The following is a 25,632-nucleotide window of genomic DNA, read 5'->3' on the forward strand; positions in this document are numbered from 1 at the left end:
TAATAAAAAAAATATAGTTTTACCAGAAGAAGAATAAAAAAGATTCTAAAGTGATAGGTAAGAAGACATTTTTAAAGTTGTGAAATATTTCTATTTCAAACATTTTACATTTTCATCAAATAATCACAAAATAAAATATATCACCATTTCTACAAAAATATTAAGCAGCACAACTGTCTTGAGCATTGATAATGATGCATTTTGAGCAGCAAATCAGCATATTAAAATGATTTCTGTAATAGAAAACATTTATTTTAAATGTTACTAATACTTCATAATATTACAGTTTTACTGTATTGTTGGTCAAATAAATGTAACCTTTGTTAAGCATATTTTTTTTTCAAATATATTTAAAAAAAAATACTACATTTTTATTACTACTTTTTTAAATACTACTATTTTTAGTTTAGAGACAGCCCTATTTTTTTGTTTTTGATTTTATAATAAGTTTCTGTTTCATAGGTATAATAAAAATCTAAATAGATAGTCCTGCCTTAAACAAGCCAATGTTGCAGTTGTGGGATTGACACAGAACAATGTTTTAACTGTGCCACAAAACCACAGAATTTACACTTGGTTTGGAAATCAACCTACAAACATTGCACTTACAATTGTTCATTTTAAGTTGGGGTAGTAGAAAAAGTATCTAACATTGAAAAATCCCACACAGCACTTTTAATTGGTATGTTTTTGAGATGGACCGGAAAGGAACTGTCCTAAGTGTTTTATTGTTTCTGCGGGGAAGTCTCAGACATGTGTTGCGCCATGAATGTGGTCATTATTCGCTGGAGATGACAGGCTGAAAGGACATGCTGTCTGGTTACTGTCCGTTCAAGCTTTCAAACCAAGTGTGTCGCCCATCTATGATCATGACAGAAGGGTGGACCACAGCTGCAGCCCATGGGCGAGTTTCCCTCCCGTTCACTTACAGAATGTCCCACCCTTTCTAGCAATCGAGAAATGGATCCTGAGACAAACCAGTTTGTGAAGACAAAAGGAACCCCCTGCATGTGCTGCTTTAGAGACACTGGAATAAATGATGGGAGGGGTCATACTGGAATCCCGAGAAGGCCGAATTGTGTACATGTGTCTGTCTATAGACAGACTGAAGGCAAGGAAGAAAATAAGTTGTTCCACTCCCAGTTTAAAACCATCCCCCTTTCTTCCCCTCCCGTCCTCTATCTCTCGCTCGTTCAAAACTCAGCTCTAGCAGGTTGCTTAATAGTTTCCAGATTTCTTCGTGCTGGTTTCCTCCTGGAAGCCTGGACTCCTGTCATGAGATTCAGCAGTGGAGGCCGCGGTTCTGGCAGCTCATGATGATAATGATTTAAATATTCACAAACAGCGACCTCCTCTGGTTATACAGTGGGACAGCAGCGAAATAAGACTTTTAAAGCAAGAACTGCACAAGGGCTAAATCATTGTCTGTGAATGTTTATATAAATGCAGACTTAATTAGGTGATCAGGAACCATGAGGATCTTTCTCCTGGTGTCTTTTCAGAGTCAGTAGAAAGGTCCTTTAATTGTCTTACATATCTTGTAATCTGTTTCCTAAGGACTCTTCCACAGGAGCATACAAGAATTGTTTATGGCTCATGTGGCAAGTAGGAAAAACATTGCTAATTGATGAAAAACACTTTCTAATCAAGATCTGTAAAGCTTAAAATTATCTTTAAAAAATATAGTATCCTAAACAAAAATAAATAAATTAATAATAAAGAATAAATATTTATATATTATTGAAATTGTCCAATATGTAAGCAAGTTAAATCATGAATGAATAAATGAACCCAAAATTTCAAACAAATGCGAGCTAAATTAAATAGTGGTATAATGGCTTGAAATTAAATGGTTTAAAAATCGCTTCAGAAACTCAATCATTTTTGAAAATGCATTTGAAAATACCCCCCATATTCAATGTTCAAAGAGCCACAGTCTATATACAGCAGGATATACCCAGTATTTTTGCAGTAATTATAATAAAGCTGTTTTATATTATTATTATTAATTTACTGAATAAAAAAACAATTATAATAATCTGATAAATTAAATACATTAACCGCGACTCATTTTGTGGTTCCAGACCTAGGCTATGTTCTTCAATAGAGTTATTGAGGGGAAAATTAAAAGAAAAGTGATTTAGGTTTACACTGTGATTATTTTATTTTAGATTATTTGAACATTTAATTATGATTTATTAATTTATTAAATAACATTTTAGGCCTTGGGGTGAGAACCACTTCTAACCGGTCCTTAATGCAATGCATTTGCAAAGCACATTTATTTCGTGTCACAAACAAAACACTAAAATACTGTGCTGAAGAAAGGTTTTGATCAGACCCTGGTAAGGGTGGCATGGAATGAGAAAAAGTGATGTTGTGTATGTAGCTGACCACTAGGTGGCAGGATGTAGCCACATTTTACACTTAAGCAGCGTGTATATATGAAATTGATTTTTTTTCAAGCCAAGGTTCATAAAATTCTCTTTTATCTGAACCGAAGGAACATTAACACCTAACAAACTTCAAGGCAGCAGGGAGATCAATCAAAACACTTTGCTTTTAACACTAAGATCAATACATATTCACTCGTAAATTTGAGCTGGGAATAAGGGGCTTTTGATTTTCACCTGCAGACTACACGCAGCTTCCGTATGTGAGAAAAGAGCTAAATGTGAGCGCTGATATCAGTTTAATGAGTGAGTGTGAACTTTCTTTACTCACATGAAACTTTCATGTAGATCTGCAGTCGCATTGATCCGATTAAAAGAGCTGCATGTGGTCCGTCATCACAGGCGGTCTTTAGCACCATGTTGACAAAGGCTGAGCTTCCCTCAGCCTCAGGTAGGTTTATTGAATTAGTCAACGAATATGTGCCCATCCATGCTGAGATCGAAAATCTAGAACTTATAGCAACGTCAAGCTTAAAATTCAATCTTTATCGTCAATTCGAGTGAACCCAATGGTCACTTTTGTATTGTCTTCTTGATAACTTCAAACTTAAAGGGATACTTCCAACCAAAACTGACAATTCTGTCAAGTCGTTCCAAACCTCTAAGACCCTCGTTCATCTTCAGAACACACATTTATATGTTTAATGCAAATACGAGAGCTTTCTAATCACCCTTATGAAAATTAACCATGGTTTTACTACAAATAAAACCAAAAAACCATGGTTACTATAGTTAATCCATGGTAACCACAAATTAACCATGGTTTTGCTAAATTAACCATAGTATAACCATGGTATTTGTAGTAAATATGTGGTTATACAAATGGTAGTCAACACGCCAAAAAAACATGGGTTACTTCAGTTTTACTATAATAAAACCATGGTTATTTTTCGTAAGGGCAGGCATGGACAGCAAGGGTATACTACCACGGTCAAGGCCTAGAAGCATAGGTAAAGACTTAGGCCTGTGACATCAGTGGTTCACTTCAACCGTAACTTTATGAAGCTACAAGAATATCTTTTGTTGGCACAGACAACTAATGCCATGGACTATTTTAACAATGTCCATCTGGGTCTTGATTGTGGTAGTTAATCTGTTGCTATCTGTGGAGGATCCGGAAAATATAAAATAATGTGTTTCAAAGGTCTTAGGGGTCTTGAATTAATTACAGCATTTTCATTTTTTTAGATGAAATTGCCTTTTAGGCATCTTACACAATAATACATCATGAAATAGCCCAATTTTACATGGAAAACATTTCTGAAATGAAGAAAAGACACTTTTGTGGACTTTTTCTTTTATTCAAAAATATAGCAGTTATAGCCTCGAAATTGTAGCAAAGATAGGAAAGACAAACATCACTGTTATCACATAGAGGGAAAACATGAAGATAAACTTTGCTTAATCCACCTCACACACAGCCACACAATTTCAGACATAAACAGACTTCTCTCTTTTTTTTTTTTTTTGCTTGTTTTTATCTTGCTAAATTTAAAATGCACTGCTAGCACAAGGCTATGCAAATTAAACAGAATGCTAACCTCGTGTCTTTTTCTCTCTCCCTGAGGTTTATCCTGAAGCAAATTAGGTAAATTCTTACTAAGCATTTCTGTTTACAGTAATCAAACCAAGATGGATCATTTGGCCCATATCTGAAATGGTAGATTAAGGCAAAGCCTAATTTATTCACCATGTTAAATGATATTCAAAAGTCAGGCTTACTAGGCAGTACATGCTAGATTAGATTTGGCACTTTTCTGCTTAAGGCTGATGTGACCCCAAGTGTGAAGCAGCTGAGAATTCCCGGTAAGTCTCGTCTTACTGTAGTCTTGATGTCGAATTCAGAGACCATAAGCTTGCAGACTACTGCAGTTAATTTACACATGAAGGTTTGCAGTAATAAAGGCCTCATTTTAAGTCATGATCATCTGCTATACTGTATGTAGACATATGTACACCATGAAAAAGTCAAAAGATCAAACAGAATCATAGATTATTAGTGTCTTTGCTCATAAGTGTATTAAAGCACCCCAGTGAATTTACCGAGGAGCAATGCCAGTGCCATAACTTGCTAATGTCAGAGTTAACACAATTAATAAAGCCGATATGTTCATGTTTACTAGAAGACGTGACTTAACAACTGACTTTTTAGTTGTACTTGACATGACACATATTGTTTAATCAATGGTTTAAATGTTTCAATGACGGCGACAATCAAACTGATCAAAAACTCCAGCAATAAACACCAGTAGTTCCCCTCGCACGCCAAAAAGTGCAGGAAGGAAGTGGTGAGATATGCAAGATACTTAGCAAACAGCTACTATGCAAAACAAGTAAAAACTGAAAAATGAGATCTAATGGAAGGACACCTGTTGCCACTCTTCCCAAAAGTGGACTATGATCAGTCTCTGGAGAGGTTTTCAAACTTCCACCACCTTCAAATTGTCAGTATTCGAGCTCAGTGCAGTGTGTAATCAGCTGCACAAGGACGTTTCCTGAGCTTCACAGTAGCTCTTAAAATAACAGTTTTACCGGATGCCTAACTGAATTATATGTAATCTAGAGATAAAGTATTTGTCTCACTCATTATATCACTGAACAAATCATATTATTTATTTGAATACACTTGTGCTCTAAATCAAAAGAACAAATATCTTTAGGCACCAAGTCATGGGCAGGGTTCCCACATATTTTGACCAATGAATTTACAAGAGCATTCCAGTTGCTTTGTGATTACCAGGTAAGAATTTTTTTTTGCTTTTTTACAATTTCTTTGAGAATACAAAACACAATTGTTCACAGACAAAGTATTTGAGAGCTGAGAATAACTTGGAAGAAATACATTGTCTTGAATTTTTTTTTCAAAATCCCTGATATTTTCATTTTACAACTGTGGGAACCCTGCATGGGACTATGGGAAAATGGCTTAAAACAGCATCTGCTTGCGCAATCGGTTTACGGTTTTGGTGACGTATGTATCCCCTATGCCTGTCTTTCCTTTAGTAGAGCTATCAGTGGAACTTGTAGCAGGTATCTTTTGGACTCAACACATCCAGCTTCTCATCTTAGCATGGGTCAGTAGTGTGACAGATGACTTTGGTGTCTGAGCTAATGCAGTCTCCCCAACTTATCTCAACAGGGACACAGGAACCTGAGGCACCAGCTTTGACGTGCTTACATCTACACTCGTTACACATTGTCAAATTCTAGTCTTAGATATTCATCTCTCCATCCCCAGAAAGGTTTACTGATTGTAGGGTTTCATACACGGATCTCATCATCCTCATCTTCCATGAAGGAGGAGAAGGCTGGTTCATTGTCTGGGTTGCAGTTGTTATTGGTAACTCGAATATCTTCCTCGTAAGGCTCACTGGTTGGTTTCTCCTCCAAGGCAGCTGAACCTGAGCTGGAAACTGAGCAGCTGTCGAGGTGATGCAGGTGTTTGTGGTGTGGTTCTGGGGTGCTGGTGCCTTCACTCTGTATCTCCAAGTCATCAGAGCTGGGAGCCCTCATGGGACCCTCTTTATGAGCAACTAACCCCTCTGGTTCCTCTTCTTTCACAACAACCTCCCTCATTTCCTCATCCATTTCCACTCCTCCCAGGTTGAAGTAAAGAGGAGATGCATGTCCCTCACTGCTCTTGCCTTCTTCAAACCCCTGGTCGTCATCTTCCTTCTCCATGACCCCTAGAATGTCCCCCAACATCGAAGGCCCAAGATCAACATGGAATGACATCACAGATTCAGCTTTCTTCAATCCTCCCCCGTTGTAAGACGGGGAAGGTCGTAGGTCGGTCAACACCCCAAAATGCTTCTCATGTAGCTCCAAGTCCAATGCTTCAGCAGAGGCCCCATTGGAGGGGCTTGAGGTCAAGCTCTTGAGCACCCTCTTGTCTCCCTCCTGTCCTTCTTCATTGTTCAGAAAGGGCAAGGACATGGCATTCTTCACAAAGGTAGGTGACTCGCTGGGAGGATGGAGGTTATTGTCTCGCTGGTCTACTCTAGTGACCGACTGAGAGCGCTTGCTGCTCCGGAAGGTACGAGACAACAGTCCTGGTCTTGGAGAGCGAGGATGGGTGTGGACTTCTTTGGGTGGCTCTCCGGATCGAGTGCTGAGGAAAGAGGTGTCTCCAAAAGCTTCCCCGCTGCGCCCTACATGCATGGTGTGCCGGAAGTCACCCAAGGGAGCGCTGATCATCTCAGTAGTGAGGTCCATACGAGAGCGCCGTTTGGTCTGAGACCCCGACACCAGCTGCTTTAAAATGGGCATCTTCGTTTGACTGGTGCTTTTGTGTTATTCAAGAATAAGTGGTTTTCTTCTAACGAGTCCTAAGGGGTTCCTGATTCAACCAGATTTTGCTCAGATTCAGCACGACTCTGTCCAGTCTTGATGGCCGTCACTTCAGTTGCCAAACAGGAGATAATCTGTAATTGGGAACAAACCAGATTAAAATCAACTTTCATAGTTAACTGGAGATGACAATTTGACTCTAAGCAAAACCACAGTGCAAAGCCAAGAAGTTAAGTTAATTATAGTGCTGTGTTGTTTGACTTTCTGCATGCGAGATCAATACAGACAGAAGAAATTGGCAGTCCAGGCAGAACACAGGCAGTTCCAGGATGTGTTGTCAATGTGTCTGGCCAGAATACCAGCAGAAGCTGCAGTGTCATTCTTTTCCCTGAGCTAAACTCCAGAAGTGTTGGCATTCAGATGAGGTAAGGGTCAAGATTCTTGTGATCAGGCAGCTGGAGTTTCAAGTCATTAAAAGATAAGCAGAGACTGATAAAATAACTTAGTTGAGAGTTTAACTACTTAGTGAAATACTTAAGGTGTCATGAGTAATATCCTTATAAGATGAATTACATGAAACATGCCACAAACTATATTTTTCCCAAAATAAAAATGGTCATTGGGATCATTAAAGGTGACTTTTTCTTTGGTAAGTGCTATAATCAGTTCTCCAGTGCATCTACCAACCCAGAAAATGTGAAAAAAGAACAACCCAGTAAATTGTTTTTGGTTAGCCTTTCTGCAAGGTTGTGAAAAAATGACTCACTCAGATTTCTCTCCTCCCATGACGTGATAAAGGGATCTTATAATAATATAACTGTCCTTTTATCTGCAAGTTTCCACCCATGGCACCACCATTATGTTTTTGCAAGCGACAACGGTGTGCTTTGGCATGGCAAAAGTTCAGTCAAAGTGTGCTAACCGTTCTATGTCTAAGGCTGCACTCTTGAAGACAGAACACTATTGAGAGTCGCACCATCAGAGGAGACAAGAGGGCAGTGGATTTATTGATTTATTTACTGAATATTAAACTGCCACCACACAGATCTAATATAAACATGCAATTTCTTACCCAGCTGTTTCACCTACATAACTGTTTTTGTAACCTGTGTGTTTTTAACATAAATTTGTGTGTATTTGCCAGTTTAAGCGCAATAAGACAGGAAAGAAAACGAGTTTATTACTAACATGCCGTGTGACAGCCACTTTCTGTGTGCTTGTTTCAATGTGCGCGATCAGAAAATCGTACATAAGAAGTTTAAATGAATATGTCCACTTAAACATTTACATTTTTATGACTTTTTTGAAATAGGAAATTCTCAAATAAATGGGAATTAACTAAAAACATGTTAATAATCCTACAAGAATACACAAGTACATCGACACAAATTGCGACCAGCTGCCACTGATACTTAGTCTGGAATATCATCTCATCAAACACCATTGCACTGCACTAGATAAGACTGTTAAGCAAGTGACATCTACTTCCTCTGTAATCATCCATGACTGTATAAATGGCAAAGACAGAGGAACATGGTAAGCCATGACCCTATTGATGGCTCAGGTAACATTATTCCACACGACTTCACCTTTACTCTCTAAATTAAGTAGCTCATCAGGGACAACCACAATTAACATTAAATTAAGTGTGAACACATTTACACAAAGACAAACAAATGCAAACCTCAGACTCGAAACACAACAACACGCTCACCTAATTGTGAAAGAATAAAATGCTTACCCTCAGCGGAAAGTCTTGTGGCATTACTCCCAGGTCTGTAAATTAACACTAAGTGTGAGAGATGTGTCTTTCCTGTCACTGATCTACTGTAATATTCATACAGTCCTTTCTTTGAAAACAAACAGCAAGAGGTGCCCGACCAACTCATGACCTCTTTCTGGCTGAATCTTCCTCTACCAGCTTCGTCTGCACTTCCTCAATGTCCTTACCTGCCTGTGTCTCTATAGCAACACCCCTCCGCACACAAACAGATGTTAGCGTTTCCTGTCAGCATGCATGCATTTTCCTCCTTTTAGTATTAACCAAGTCGTTTTTCTCTCAAACTCTACTGTTCGCTGATCAAAATATATCTGCATGGTTAATGACTAAATTAAAAACCTAAATTACCCACAATGATTTGATCAATTATGCACAACCTCTATGACTAGAATAGTATTATCACTCTCTTTGGCATAAAAGATTAATTACACAGAGCAAATTACATACCATGTCTCAGAACCACTGAATATCAGAAATCACTGGTTAAATAAAGAATAATGAACATCTTCTATTGTGTCTTCTGTTAGAGACTGGCTGAACACATGCAGCCAGCACCCTCCCTGGAGTCAAGAGAGAGCGCGGATAAGGCTCAGGCTCAGCCAATGAGAGACGAAGTCCTGCGGCTCTCCGCTGCACACACCCGTTTCCATGACATCATTTCATGGATGCTCTGAGTAGGGGACGACGAGCCCACCTGAAAACAAAGCAAGCCTTTGCATGGCCTCCTAAATGAGGTCCAGGAAAACAGGGCGATGGTGTCAATACTAGACAATAATAGTATTTTTTTTTTTTTTTTTTTACTGCAAGTTAATCATGTTTTAATTCCTTAGCTTAAAATAATTACATTTAGCTATTAATAAAATACAATTTTATTTAATACTTAGGAAGCATGTCATCATACAAGAGCTATTGATATATCTGCCGTTGCCAGGTTTGTAGACTAGTCCAGAAGCAAAAAATACAAAGAGAAAATTGAATCATGTAAATTCTGAAATGTCTAATGTAAACGATTTAGAAAAAAACTATATATGTATCATTCATTACTGTTCAAAGGTTTGGGGTCAGGTCAACACCAATAGCCTTGTGGTTTGCTAACGTATAGCATGCTGTCCCGAGTTTGAATCCCAGCTTGAGGACCTTTCCCAATTCCACCCCTCTCAAACTTTGCTTCCTGTCACTTTTACAGCTGTCATACACTGTCCAAAAATAAATGTACAAATATTTAAGTACATTTCAATAAAAATAAAAAAAAACAGGGGGTCATTAAATATTTTAATTTCTTTGACAAAAATTTAATGCAAGGCTGAATTTACTTCAAATTCAAAAATACAGTAAAAACTGTAATATTGTAAAATATTATTACAACATTTAAAATAACAGTTTTTCTATTTAAATATATTATAAAATGTAATTTGCGATACAAAGCAAAATTTTCAGCAACCTTACTCAAGTCTTCAATGTCACATGATCTTTCACATATCATTCTAATATGCTGATTTGCTGCTCAAAAAACATTATTATTATTATTATCATCATCAATGTTTAAAATTGATTTTTGTTTTCAGGATTGTTTGATGAATAGAAATAGAAAACAGCATTTATGAAAAAAAATTACAGTCACTGCATTTAATACATCATTTCTGATGCAAGTATTAATTTGTTGAAAAAAACTCCCTAGTAGTGCATAAACTTTTTGTATATATATTTTGTATATATTGATCATAACAAACTATCTAAACATTAATCTAATAGTCCAAACTCATAAGCACAGATAAATCACGTTGGCCATAGTAGGTTAGCACTTACCGATGTGTGTTAGTTCAGATCTCTTCCGATGCAATGCAATTGGTTAGCTTCTGCTTAAAGTTGTTGTTTTATACAGCCAGCTACAATGTTTTCCCCCCACCACAACCAAGAAAAAAAAAAAACTTTATATATAATGGTTAGCATTTCCCAAAAGGGGCATAGTCTGTTTTTCCCCACTAATTTGAAAATAACCTAAATAGAAATTTTTAAATAGAAATATGGAAGTCTAATAAGACTAACAAATTGCTTCCCATAAAAAGGGCACAAACAGAAGGCCAAAAGGGGACAGTGATCAATATGCAAAATTATTCAGTTACGACACAAATTACAATGCAGAACAACAAAGACAGCAGTGTTTATATGAGGTGTTGCAACTGGGTGGCATGAGCTGGAAGAAAAACAAGCAGTAGATGAAAGACATGAAGCCCTAAATCCCCTCCACACACAGTTCCACTGCATTTTTGTCCTGTCCCACATACACCAAAGCCCTAAGTCTAGCCAGCTAAGCAAGCTCGATTTTGTTTATTACATGAAATGTATTGAATTACTGAAATGTAACATTCATTGTTCAAGTACTCACATAGTTCTAATTTGAATAAAATATATTTCTGGCACAACACTTCTATATAGACGCACTGTAATCTTAATTTGTCCAATAGCGACCTAACATGCTCTATTAGCACATATTGCGGGAAAGGCTAACAACTTTTGGTTACCAGCAGTCCATGTGCATCTCTGGACCAGTTTATCAAACGCTTCTGGTCGGGAGGAGCTTTATTTATAGACGTGCAAATATGAAGTTAGTACGGGGAGCATGGGAAGGCAGCGTGGGAAACAACAGGCCTCTGAGGGGGTGAGTGACTTTACAAATACCCTTACAACGTCTGTGATAGTAATGCAGTTCATAGCATGTTCATGATGCAGTTGGACTTCCTCTGTACAGACTAAACACATCTCCCTCTCTCCCACTATCAGCTCCTCCTCCTCTTCATCCCTGAGACCCTATACATACTAACCTCTGACCCCTGTGTGAGTTTAGGAGGTTTAGCAAATCTCATAGAAAAAAATACACACATTGCACTCGGGATGACTTTGGTTGCAACAAGCATCTCGGAGCGAGGAACAAAACCTTATTTTGAAAGTCAAGAGACTGTTTGAATATTTTTCATACATAAAAAAAAAGAAGAAAGTGTGTATTTCTGCCCCACTATCAGCAAATCAGAAATGCAAACCCTAGGTCGATCCTACACAAAAATAAAATAAAATATATGAATTCCTGTTCCGTTGAAAGTATGCAGTGCGCAACTTGGCATCGCGATAAATCGCATTATCCACAAAATTCAATAATGAGTTCAAAGGTAGTTTATTGTGCACATTTAACATTTAAAAGTAATGCTATGTGAACAAAAGTTTTGAGCAAAACTCTTTAAACAAATAAGGTGCTTTTTTACAGCAGCATTCCTTTTACATAGTAGCAGTTGAAATATTTCTTGTAAATTTCCACCTATAACATTAATGTAACCAAAGCTATTTGCCACTGCCAGGGCATTAAAGTTTTTATAGAAAATATTTTATAGTCGGCCATACTAGCCTGCTAAACTTTGCCCTGCTTGGAGGTCGGTTGACTTCAGTTTTTGCATAATTACATACTTCACCTCTAAACGTGAAGAATGGGTAAATTAGTCTTGTTTAATGACAACATTAAGAAAACATGCTGTTTGAGTCTAAAGCACACTGGTGTGTCACATGCACTTCAAGTTGTCTTTGGTCTTTGCAGTGGACAAACAGAAAGCTCACTCTCTGTGAACAAGCGTCTCTGTGGGAATCAAACAAAAGTGCTGAGTGCATCCTAGCACTCAGACAGTGAATGATCTACTGTTGATCCGTGGAAGTTTTTCTTTGCCTGCATGGGCAGAGGCACCCAGAGCCATGTGAGCCGTCTTCTTTTATTATACGTCTAAACCATAAATAATTGATCACATGTATTCTGCTCAATACCAGAATCCTCATACCTACTTAAAAAAAAAAGACTACAGTTGAAGCAGAAAAGAAAGACTCATTTTGCTTTAATTTAATTATAGTGTCACTATGCTGTGAAAGGCCTGCAAAAAAATAAAAATAAATAACTTCTATACTTGCATCACCTTGCAGAAGTAAACGGAATGAACTGCAAGCCACTCAGTTCATTAATTATTGAGTGAATAGATCTCTAGAAGGGAGTAGTGATTCCTACTGGACATAAATCTGTTAGCGGCGATGCGACGCGACGTGATGAGGTGTGTGCATCCAGCTGGGACAGATCCGTCTGCCTGGGTCCATTAGGAGCCAGTGACCTGGACAGAGGCCCTCGTGACCCCGGGGCCACACAAACAGAGACCCATATGGTACAAGCTAACTTACATTACCACAGATCTTTACACAGCAAGAGACACCAAGACTGGTAAATAAACGAATGGCTTTGATTTATTTGAAGGTGTCCTTGTTACAGTGCAATTATATACAAGTACAGAGTCAACTTGATTAAAAATACTTACTATGGTTAAGATTAGAGTTTGGTTTAGTGTTAGTTTAGTTGCAATGTATGTTAAGTTGGCTTTACAGCAGAATTTGGATTTGCCAAGTTTTTAATAGAGTTTGCATTATAAAGTGAAACAATAGACTTATTTACTTATTGTGCATAAATACTGTTATTAGTATAGTAGCTAAATGCATGAATGTGTGACAAGGACACTATACAAAGCAGTGTTTTAAATAAAAACCCTACAGAAACTGGTATTAAAGGCCTATTTGCATCAAAATCAAATGCACTCAAGATGGTCTAAAAATTTATTGAAAGTTATTGAACTAAAACTGAAACTATTTCTTGAAAGCTTTTTTTATTATTATTGAAATAAAGTTAAAAAAATAAATATTAGATGGAAAACTTTCAATTAAAACTATTTTCAGTTAGTTTCCAAAGCAACATTTCAAATTTTCATTTAAATACTAAAATTACTACAACTACGACCACAATAAAATAGAAATAACAACAAATGACAAAATTACTAAAACTTAAACTAAAATATAAAAATAAAAGCTAATTTAATATACTAATAAATACTATAATGTTATATACATAATACTAAATGAACATAGATACAATTCATCCACCAAAACAGAAACAAATTATAACATGAATACAATGCAAGTCATGATGCATAAAAGCATTACTATATAAAAAAAGGTAAAACCCATCTAAAAAAAAAAGAAGACAAAATATAAAATACACCCACTTAAAAGCGGTGAGACCTAGATTTTCAAACAGAAGATAAAAAATAAAAACTAAACTTATTTTGAGCTTTTCTTGTGTTCTGTTTTCATTCCCTGTAATGTGAACAGACATTTAAAGAGAGTGCTGAAAACATCAACATCTGACCGTTTTTAATTGCAGCAGCACAGTTACGGATGTTGATGTAAGCGTCAAGCGCCCATGAAAAGTCTTCCATCTGCGGAACCAGAAATAGCCTAAATATTTGATTTGGAGAGCAGATATTGACCAGAGCTGATTCAATTACCTAAGCACCTACAGCATCTGCTCAGCCCATTTGTCCACCCACATGCCGATAACCCTAAAAACCAAATCAGACCAGCTCTGAAAAGCCAGCTAATCTATTAATGCTGCTCAAACAGGCCTCAGATAATGCTAAGCCTGCCATTACTAGTGGAGATCTGAAGCTGCATGTGAAAGGATGAGGGGAAGGCAGAGTAAATATTATTCACCTGAGATAAAATAATCTTCACACCATGGTCCCTCGTTAACTTCTCTTCCTCCCGTCACACATTGTGCAAAAGCTCAGCGTGATGCCTCCTTCCCTGAGGTGTCATCTGCATTTGCTCACAAAAGGCTACTGGGCTGGATGTGGCAGGCCTCTTATACAGAGCCAAAACAGCATGACAACAGTCAGGAGGGGGCTTTCAAACAGATCAGTCCAAAGGTCCGAGTCGGCATTATCTTGGGTGTCAATATCTTGATTGCTTTGTGGTGATTTAGATGATGTAAACATATTGGCTGCAACTAAAAATGGTGTTTCGCCTTGCCATGTACCATTATAAATGTGCTACAGTCAGACTGAAAGATGTCTTCTGTAGTTGTATGTCACAGAAGGGACCAGAGGCGATTGTAACTGGAGGAGAAAAGCAAGAGTGATGATACTTCAGCACAGAATCTTTCTCTCTGCCTGAGAAAATGAGTGCCAAAATTTGACCATACTAGCTTGTGAAAATGAGAGCAGTTGTAGCCTCATTTATGAAGTGACTGAATATTTTTTTGGGAATTTATGAGCAATTTTTTATGATCCAATCAAAATGATGACTCAAATGAATATGCAAAATATGCAACAAACTTCAAAGCGTTACATTGTCTTTTCAACTCAAAACAGAATTAAATCATTTCAAATTATTATAATTTAGGTGCTTTATTTTAGTAATACTATTTTATCTTTATATTTATTTGTATTAATTTCTAAATTTAATACATTTAAATATTTATATTTTATCTCTTATAATTTTATAATATTTAATAAATATTCATGTTTTACATTTGCATTTCTCAGTATTTTGTATGTTATTTTTGTCTTGATATTTACTTATTTTCATTTTTATATTTTGATTTATATTTATTTTTATATTTAATGTATTTTCATGGTTATTTATGTTTTTATTTCTTATTTATTTTTCAATGCTTATTTATCTTCATATGCATTTATTTATATTATATATGTTTTTATATTTACATTAAAGCATATTTGTTTTATATTTAATACATATATTTTATTCCTTGTTTTTTTACATTTATATTTATTTAGTTATTTTTGTTTTTATATTGAAATGTATTTATATGTCTAACTAATTTTCATATTTATTTATTTTTTTTTCATATTCATTCCATTTATATTTATTTGTATTCTTAAATTCCTACATTTTCTGAATTAGATTTAGTTTTTTTTTTTATTCATATAATTGTGTTTATATTTTTCTTTATCCCTTTCCTTCTTTGTCGTCAGCCTCTCCAAATCCATCATCTTGACTTTAATTTTAATGCGTATTCAAATGGTGGGGACAAAACAAAGTACTTGATATAAATGTACAATCCTAAAATAACTATGCTATGATTTTCACTAACTGCACTGTATTTTTTCTGGACGTTGTTTTTGAGCAAAGAACAATAAAGCCAAGTACAGGATTATTCACACAGTAGAAATGTTGGCGTTTACACACACAATCCATTGTTATTGGCAGGAATAATCACGTCTGCACATCTATATTCATTCTGCTCCAAAGCTAAATATTTTCAAAGCTGCATATTTACAGAGGACGGCCCTCTGATACAGCTCCCAAAACACCGGCAGACAGATGACAGACGGACAAACACACGGCTAACAGAACTAATGACTGTAAGAACTGTATCCTCATGTATCCTCACTATCTGGCATGAAGCACTCACTCACACAGGAAGTGACCATCAGCGGCACTTTTAAAGAGAAAACCACAGTTTCTTTTGTATTTAGGTGCAGTTTGGGGTCTGGTTAACCTAAAATAGATGGAACCACAACAACAGACCAGTGTGAAACAATTTTAATACTAGTGCTTCAGTCTTCAAGAATTGTTTACTTGCTATTAAGTGCCTTTGTATCTTTTAAAAGTTTGATTTCATTAACTTGACTAACTGGTAAACACCTGTAAACATAATTTTGATATGTATTGCTTATATATCAAAGTTTTGTTTGCAAAACACAGCAGACAGCCAGTGAACAGACTATGATGAAGAAAAAAGAAAAAAAAACTTGTGAGAGGACCAGGCCAAACTTTAAGTAATAACATTAAATTCATTGTTAATGTATTTATACACAATAATATGAATATGTATAGTTATTCACACGGATGATATTTGTAACTATAGTTTTGATAATCGCTTAAATTCTATAAGAATAGGGAGCTAAGAGAAACAATTTCTTTGGAATCATTTTCAGAATGATTTTTCATCTGAGGAACGATATAAACATCGACATTCAATCAAAATGAATCTTGCTTTCAAGAGCTTGAGCATTTAAAGTGGCAGACTACAAAACTGCTAATAACAAACAGAATGTTATGATTTGCTGATTTGGACATTTTATAGATCATTTTTGGTGTGAACAGGATGCATTTATCTTAAACTGGCACATGCTAAACGAGTAAGTCATTCAACTTTAGGGGCTGTGGGTAAAAGAATGAATATAGACTTAACCCTTAAAGAACGTTTTCAAACCAGAACATGAAGTCTGAAATATCAAGTGAAATACAGTTGATTCCTGGTGCAGCCACAGAATGACGTTAAACAGATAGAGATTGTAGACGAGGGTTATGGACAGGAAGGGCAAAGTGTCCACGCCCTCCCATCCCAACTGAAATCAACTCCCTGCCCTTCCGTAACAGCATAAACACACCATAAACTCAATTCCCCATCACACTAAACAAACAAACAGCCCAGCAGGCCTCCATAAAAACCACTGTTATTGGTGCTCCAGTGACGTTTAGGATTGACTTCATACAACTTCATATAGTTACATTATGTTCAACTGTGTTACAAATTGCATCCATCTTACTGTAAATCCAGCACAAATCAAAGTGAAAAACACTTTATGCATTCAAAAAAGAACATGTGGACAGCTAATAAAACCAACGTCAATCCCTTAATAGCATGTAAACCTTTAGAGGTGTAATTTGATGCAGATGTTTACAAATCATGTCAGCTTCATAGAATATTGATTTCATTGAATTACATTGTTTGACTTAAATTACATCCTTGGTATGCTTCAACGATAATGCAAATTCATCTAGATTTGCATCTGTATATAGTGTATGAAGCCACAAACACAAATGTGATCACCCCCACTGCATTAGAACTTTCCTTTGCACTCCTCGCTTTAATGAGAGTCTATTTCACCTAAAGGCAGATTTGACACCCAGCTGTGAACATTACAACCACTCTCATCCTGACCAGGTGTGATGATACTGCCAACAAGTGTCTTTAAAAACACATGCTCTGCAGTCATAAATCATGTCCGGAATTTCCAGTGATAGGATCCATGAAAGGCATCCTTTTAAATAGCTGAAATGCTGCCTTGACACTGATCTGTTTTTTTTTTTTTTTGCTTTTATGTTGATGCGTCATGGAAAAAAGAAAAGCGTGACAAAGCCACACTCAGATATTCAAACAATGCCATATTACTACTTCCAGGGAACTTTTTATTGCATCAACTATTGTAACGACTAGAGCCCGACCAACATTGTTTTTTTTGGAGGCTGATGCCAATATTGGGGAGTAAAAAATTCTGATATCGATACATCAGCCAATATTCTTTATGTGTATGTTATAGTACAGTACCAGTTAAAAGTGTGGACACACTGACATTTACATTTATTCATTTAGCAGATGCTTTTATCCAAAGTGACTTACAATTGACCTATTGGTAAGCCCCACCCCCCTTAGTTACTGTTGCTCCCTTATATACCTGGAATCAGTGTTACAAGTACCATAGGCACATCATTTTTCCATTTTGTAGCATAACACAATCAAACCGATGAGCGCTTTGGTCTTCCAATGTTTTTCTATGGCACTGAAACCTAAAGATGTCTGAGTTCTGCTGCTTGTGTAACTGATATTCGACTGCCATTGGCTCATCTGCATTCCAGGTGATGGGCTTACCTATAGGTAATTTGGGGAATACTGTACATCAAGTGATTCATCTTAAATGATTTGTTTTAAGTGTACTGATCAGTTTTTTTTTTATTTATTCATCAAAAATTTCAAATTCCATGAAATTCCACGTTATACAGTAAATTCCATTTTTATGACTGGATTAAAACAGAACGGATGCAGAGAGAGGCATCACTGCACTGGAACAGTCAGGCTTTGTGCTTGCAGGCTACCACTGCCAAAATCTTCCAACTGAACCATAGCTAAGGTTTATCCAAAAAGGTCACTGCGTTTATTAATACATACCTTTTATATAAAAAAAGCTGCTAAAAGTTGTTAAATATAGTGCTAAAGTTGCGGTTTTGTGTGTGAGACACGGAAGCTGATGGCAGGAGCGGTGGTCAAGGTGGATACAGGGACCTGAGTTGCTTGTAGCAAAAAATGAAGCATGCTCTGCTGAACAAACTAAGTAATTACACCATTTACAAGCTTATATCTGTGTTAAATAAATGTTCTGTAAACATTTTTTTTATAAATTATATCGGTGGCATATACGCCAATGCAGATATATCGGAGACAGGCTGATATCGGCCGATAAAATTGGCAAAACGATATATCGGTGGGGCTCTGATAACAACAAAGAAATGCCTCTACAACTACCTAGTAACCCACACAATGCTCATTCCCCTACCATCATATATTCTGATATTGAATAGATTTGACACATAATAGACAAAAATAGTGGTACAAAAGATTAACACAAAACAGATACTAAGTAACTTCTATAGGGCATTAAGGTGCATTTTAAGTGATCTGATCACAAGTGATCAGCCAAGACGGATTAGCGTTTACAGCTGGTCTTAACATGCGTTTTAAAATGCATCTCCTGTGAACACTTGCTTTCAGATTTCGTCTAGACACTAGACACACTGAGTGCGGCAAATGCAAATACAACTGAATGAATGAAGCCATTACACTGCGTATAAGTAGGAAAGAAACCAAATGAAAAGAATACGAACAGTAAAAATCCACGGGTTTAGGCACAATATAGTAAAGTTTAAATTGAGTATTTTGTTGCAGTTTTTTTTTTTTTTCAGGTCTGCAGTTGAGTGGTTGTCATTCCTGCATTTTTTACCCAAAACATCCATTATAATCAATGACAAAGTTTATATTGCTCAACAAGTGTTTTCACTGTGTTAGTTCTGATGAAAGCATTTGTAAGATTGCATAAATCATACTGCAATACAGAGATCATTGCATAGTATGCTCTGTAAACATGACTGTTTGGCTGTAGGGCTGTGCTGCAAGCTTTAATTTACCTTGAATAATTCTAAATATAATGCAGTAGTCAGCACTTTTCATGATTAGCCAATTGGTGTTTATTATAGTAAAAACAGTAAAATTTCTGAAAGAGTTCCACATGTAATGCTCATTTCATATGCAAAGATGATAGCCAATCATAGCAGTGGCCATTTACATTGAAGTCTCACAGCAGACATACCCCTTCCAACACACTGTTCAACTAAGAGAGCTAAAATCACGGAAGCATTAACAAACCTTTAACTATGACTCTTGCTTTAACTATGAAAATATATATCTAAATAATATATCTAAATTACGGCCTATGCTCTCAATGTCAAATGCAGAAATGTAAATCCATGTGTTTATGACCTCAAGGTTAGATTATTGTAATGCTTTATTGGGTGGTTGTTCTGCACGGTTGGTAAACAAACCCCAGCTAGTCCAAAATGCAGCAGCAAGAGTTCTTACTAGAACCAGGAAGTATGACCAAATTAGCCCGGTCCTGTCATCGCTGCACTGGCTCCCTATCAAACATCGTATAGATTTTAAAATATCGCTTATTACTTATAAAGCCCTGAATGGTTTAGCACCTCAGTACTTGAATGAGCTCTTGTTACATAATAATCCCCCACGACTGTTGCGTTCTCAAAACTCTGGCAATTTGATAATACCTAGAATATCAAAATCAACTGCGGGCGGCAGATCTTTTTCCTATTTGGCGCCTAAACTCTGGAATAACCTACCTAACATTGTTCGGGAGGCAGACACACTCTTGCAAAATCTAAATCTAGATTAAAGACCCATCTCTTTAACCTGGCATACACATAACACACTAATATGCTTTTAATATCCAAATCCGTTAAAGGAATTTTAGGCTGCATTAATTAGGTAAACCGGAACCGGGAACACTTCCCATAACACCCGATGTACTTGATACATCATTAGAAGAATGGCATCTACGCTAATATTTGTCTGTTTCTCTCTTGTTCCGAGGTCACCGTAGCCACCAGATCCAGTCTGTATCCAGATCAGAGGGTCACTGCAGTCACCCGGATCCAGTACGTATCCAGACCAGATGGTGGATCAGCACCTAGAAAGGACCTCTACATCCCTGAAAGACAGCGGAGACCAGGACAACTAGAGCCCCAGATACAGATGCCATGTAAAGACCTTGTCTCAGAGGACCACCGGGACAAGACCACAGGAAACAGATGATTCTTCTGCACAATCTGCTGCAGCCTGGAATTGAACTACTGGTTTCGTCTGGTCAGAGGAGAACTGGCCCCCCGACTGAGCCTGGTTTCTCCCAAGGTTTTTTCTCCATTCTGTCACTGATGGAGTTTAGGTTCCTTGCCATGGCGCCTCTGGCTTGCTTGGTTGTGGTCACTTCATCTACAGTGATATTGTTGACTTGACTGCAAATGATTGCACAGATACTATTTAAACTGAACTGATATGATGACATCACTGAGTTAAATTATGAACTGCCTTTAACTGTCATTTTGCATTATTGACTAATTAATTTTGTACAGTTGCTTTGACGCAATCCTTTTTTTTTTAAAGTGCTATATAAATAAAGGTGACTTTACTTTGCCTCCATAAACTCCCAATTTGCTGCTTATTAATAATAAGATAGTTGTTAAGTTTAGGTATTGGGTAGGATTAGAATATTGCCATGCAAAATATGTGCTTTATAAGTACTAATAAACAGCCAATATGTTATTAATAGGCATGCTAATAAGCAACTAGTTAATAGTGAGTACTGGTCCATATGCTGAAAAGTTACCAAAAAAATAAATAAATACAACATTTTAAAAGATTCACTTCACTTCAAGGTACACAATTGCATGACCATTTACAATGTAATATGCCAAAACAGGTATTAAAAGAAGATAAAACAACTGACTTAATTTTAAAACTACTTTTTTTAATGAATCCAACAGCTGGTTTTGTTTTAAACCAGGAATTGCATCACATTGGAGAAACCTTGATACGTGAGGTAGTCTAATTATAAAAGTGTGATTTCAAAAACTGGAAAGTTGTGTATTTAATTGAAAAAATCCATAATCCCTTAAACCAATAAGCATTTTTAGAATGTATATATATATTTTTTCTAGTTACACAAATCTACAAAATATTTTATTAGGTAGAAATTGTGACAAAATATGTAAAAACAAAATACTTATCCTTAATGTACTACATCAAGTGAGACTGGAACAACTGGAAAAGTTAAGCTAATTAAAAGGTTTAAAAGACGAGCAAGAAAATTAACCTTGTTTGACTTATGGAATCCAGAAATCTAATGTACAGCTGAGTGGTTCCCTCAGGAAGCTGCATGATTTGAGGTATCATGTCAAAAGCACAACTGATGAAGGATAAGTAACAAGGTGAAGTTTTATATTTAGGCTTAATTATGAGATTCTGATGCTTCCCCTATCAAATGCCACTAATTAAACAGTGCAAGATTCTGATGTTTCAGGTTTTGTTTGGAGGTTACATAATGTTTAATGCGGTCATTGAACTGGCAGTGGATCAGAAAGAATGATTGTGGATTTGGATTAAGTTGAATTCAAATAGCTTTACCCTGCCCGCTGTATCATGTCAAATAAACCTCATGTGATATCTACATCTGCAACTGGTTTCATCATGCATGTTATTTACACCTAACCTCATTCCCATCTATGATGATTCAATACATACTAACATCTCTTTCAGACATTTTTCAGCCTCCGGCGCTTGAGTTGCTGCCCTGTTCTGCGGAAAAATACAGTTTATGTGGAATTTCCTGAAACGTGAAAAGACTGGACACACATTCAGCCACACACAGACATGCAGAACTGTTAAGGTTGAGGGCATGCTCACACACAGCATGGAGACAAATACCACTTTGAAAACATACTATGGTCTCCTTTTTACTCTATATCATGTGCTCTTTTACTGGGAAACTAATAGCATCCTTTCAACACCATATGATCTTATTTTTCCATTAGAAAACAAACAGAAACCAATTACATAGTCCAAAACACCCTCCAGGAAATCAGTCTATTGAAAATAGGGTGTTATGTACTAGAAAATCCTAAATTGAATCTAATTCATTAGCCTTTTATAAAAATAGAAGACATGGAACAAACTAGCAACGTACATGCACTCAAAGCCATTGAGGCTGAAAAAAGTTCCCATAATTAAGACACTTTGAAAAAAGCCCAGGGCAGCTGTTGAACAGTACAGTAATGAGGTTCACGGCATGCTATAGTGCAAATGAAAAAGCTAAAACACTAAAATGCTAACAGCATTGACTTCCAGAGGCAAACACACACAATTCTGCTTCTTCTGATACAAATGGGCTACAGGTAAAATAGAGATACTGTTCTCCCAAAAGTTTGAGGAACAGATTTTCTCAAAAAATTAGTGGAAGTCACGTCAAGCAAACTAACAGAAAGAAAACGTATGCGAGCAATGTGTACACAAACTTGTACATCTGTTCCTGGCGGTCTGTTTACTGAGAGGGGAGTGATGTGAAACACATGAACCTGGGTACCAGGATGACCAGCAGGTGCTGAACTTCTCTAACTAAACAAACACATTTATCCACTGGTACACATGTGCATGTGTGGACACACGTGTGTAAACACAGACCTTTAGACTCACTTGAGTGTTGCTCCATATGCCAGTCAACCATGAATTCAGATGGTGAGGCCTTTAAAATAACTTACCACAGTAACAACAATAGTCACCATCGACAAACTATAGCAGCTGTTGATTCTAATGTGAAAATTGAATAAGAGATCCCCTTCAGCTGCATAAGATGTTTTATGAAGGATTTCAATCTGTGATTCATGAATTTCATTACATAAGAACAAAATATGGTCATCTTTAATCAAACAATGCCTTTTTTTTTCAAATCTTCTGATTTCAAAGTGATTCCAGTGGATTTATATGCACTCTGTATATGAAAATAAATATCTACATGATCCACTAACATTTAAAAAATAGAAAGAATCTAAATACTGCAGTCTTAATTTGGAAAAATGTATAGCTTTATAACAATTGTGGGTGTTTGGCTTTGTGCTATTTTATCAAATAAAGTATCATATTAATATGATTAGTTATGGAGTTTGTGTTTTTTAAAAACCTTGTAATATATATGCTAGTATAGTGTGTGTGTATGTATGTAAATGCATACACACCCTTTCAATTATAGCCAAATGTTTTAAACATAAATTTAACCTTTTAACCCCCTCGATTAAGACATTGGTTCTACAATGTAGGTCGGGACATTCAGGTTCATTACATCCATCCATTGCCATGGGCACCATTGCCATTCCCAATCCCCCTCTGCACTGGAGCTGCCCTTTGTGACAGACCTCTTAGTGGTTTCTCTCAGTAACGTTTGTAAACCTACATTCAATTCACAACAAAAGAAAGATATAGTACATGCTGTGCGCTTATTATACCCCGGCAATATTTCATAGCAGTCATGCACATGGACATCAGCACAGTGACCGAGAAGTGACGGTGTCGCAACACAAATGACGTGTGTTGATTGAGCAAATGTGAGCTCTTGATAGGGAACAAGAGGGAGAAAATCAATATTTAAGAGCCTCTGACTCGCGAGTGTGGCGTGAAGCGCACGAGCGCATAAAGAACAATCATCCAGCTGACCATGTGGAGCAGTGATGATGATGATGACGGATCGTCATAGAAATAAACAATGAACACACAGAACGCGCTCCTATCAACGGAAAGGAAACGTGTTTATGCAGATGTTTAACGGTTGCATTATTTAATTCTATATTGCAAGAAAAACCATTTATTCTCATAATGATAAACAGCTTTCCAGGAAGGGACTGGTGACCCTCCCTTATTCGACCATGGCTTTGAAGACTGATGGAGGTCTCATGCTAGTAACGTTACAGTGCAAACTAATGAGTGGTTTGTCTCAACAAACTAAAAAAAAAAAAAACTTTGACCTAACTCAGTGGATAGCTAACTCTACTAAAACGAATGGCTATATTTGATTTTAACTTGTTTTAACCATATTTACGTTCACAAAAGTGCTCGAATAGCTCCTATCCATTCATGTTTTAATTGTGCTAAAATGAACTTAAAAACTTACTGTTTGTAATGGTGTAATCCATGCACTGTGAACCTGCTGGTTTATCCCCCGGATGTATTAAATAGCCTTTCCGTTTGTTTGAGCTTGATATGCTCTTTTCTGTTGTTTCTTTATAGGTAACACATGTATCTCTCAGTAGTGATAATACACACAGACAGCCGCCCGCATCCTTCCTGTGTCAAGCTCTGCTGTAAACCGCTCTGTGCAATAATTAATTCAACCCCGCCCCCTTCACGCCACAGACACGCCCCTTCTTTGTATTAGACACCCCCCCTATACACGCTGCTCTTAAAGAAACCGCACAATTGATACATAGAATATTATTATAGAATGTTTGTATAGCCATTTTAAACTTCACTGTTTTGTTACATTTCACAAAAATGATCAAGAGCATGTACGTGGGGGCTGTTTCACAAAGGGCATTAAGAAAAGTGGGGGTTCAAGTTCAAAACCTGACTTGAAATAACCTAACAAATCAATAAGGACTGAAGCAGTTTCATAAATGACAATCTAGTTTCAGGAAATCTAACTAATTCGATTCAGGTTCAGTGAGTCAAGATAATTTGATATGCACACTTATTTTTATGCAGCCCTTAATGTTGATCACGGGTCAAATCGATTCGCCATGGAAAACAGCAAATATTTGTGTTGTGTTAGCCTGACAATGAGCCTGGACCAGGTTAGTTTCCAGCGTAAGTTGCCAGAGTGACTGAGCTTGGGTTATGTTATTTTGATTTTGCTTTATGAAACCAAATCAAGTGAAAAGAAGTCAGACTAACTGAAATAAGCCAAGCTTATTTGGTAAACTTGTTTTATGAAACATCCCACAGGCTATATTTCAGCATGTGTGTGTGTGTGCTTAGTTTACTTCACAATTATAATGTAATATAATTTACAACATTAACAAACTGTTTATAGTTACATGTAAGTGTACAGACACACACACATATGTATACAATTGTACAATGTTTTCTATATTTAGAGTATTCGTTTTTTCTTTTAAAAATATGTGACCTAGACATGCTAACATCCGATTTACCCCATAATTAAACTTGAGCATTGCTATTATTTTGTCAATGGTTTCAGATTCGTCTGAGCTTTAGGAAAGCTATTAAAGATGAACATCCTGTTCAGATTAATTTCTGTCCGGCTGAATTGATATTTTTAA

General features: G+C 36.6%; 1 protein-coding gene across 2 annotated transcripts; it reads right to left on the reverse strand.

Moving 5' to 3' along the window:
- Nucleotides 1-3,733: 3,733 nt before the first annotated feature.
- Nucleotides 3,734-24,661, reverse strand: LOC127953283 (cdc42 effector protein 4-like). Of its 2 annotated transcripts, none has more exons than XM_052552325.1 (2): nt 24,465-24,661; nt 3,734-6,877 (listed from the first exon to the last, which is right to left on the reverse strand). In XM_052552325.1, the coding sequence occupies exon 2, from the start codon at nt 6,720-6,722 to the stop codon at nt 5,715-5,717; it is 1,008 nt and encodes a 335-aa protein (XP_052408285.1). In that variant the 5' UTR covers nt 6,723-6,877; nt 24,465-24,661; the 3' UTR covers nt 3,734-5,714. The 2 variants fall into 2 exon arrangements, with proteins under 2 accessions (XP_052408285.1, XP_052408286.1); XM_052552326.1 differs by lacking the exon at nt 24,465-24,661 and adding an exon at nt 8,485-8,690.
- Nucleotides 24,662-25,632: the final 971 nt, after the last annotated feature.

The sequence above is a fragment of the Carassius gibelio genome, chromosome B3 (genome assembly GCF_023724105.1).
Source record: "Carassius gibelio isolate Cgi1373 ecotype wild population from Czech Republic chromosome B3, carGib1.2-hapl.c, whole genome shotgun sequence".
Classification (NCBI taxonomy): Eukaryota; Metazoa; Chordata; class Actinopteri; order Cypriniformes; family Cyprinidae; genus Carassius; species Carassius gibelio.

What these genes read in the sequence shown, in the direction of transcription:
- LOC127953283 (XM_052552325.1), bottom strand. Translation starts at nt 6,722, where the DNA reads ATGCCCATTTTAAAGCAGCTGGTGTCGGGGTCTCAGACCAAACGGCGC.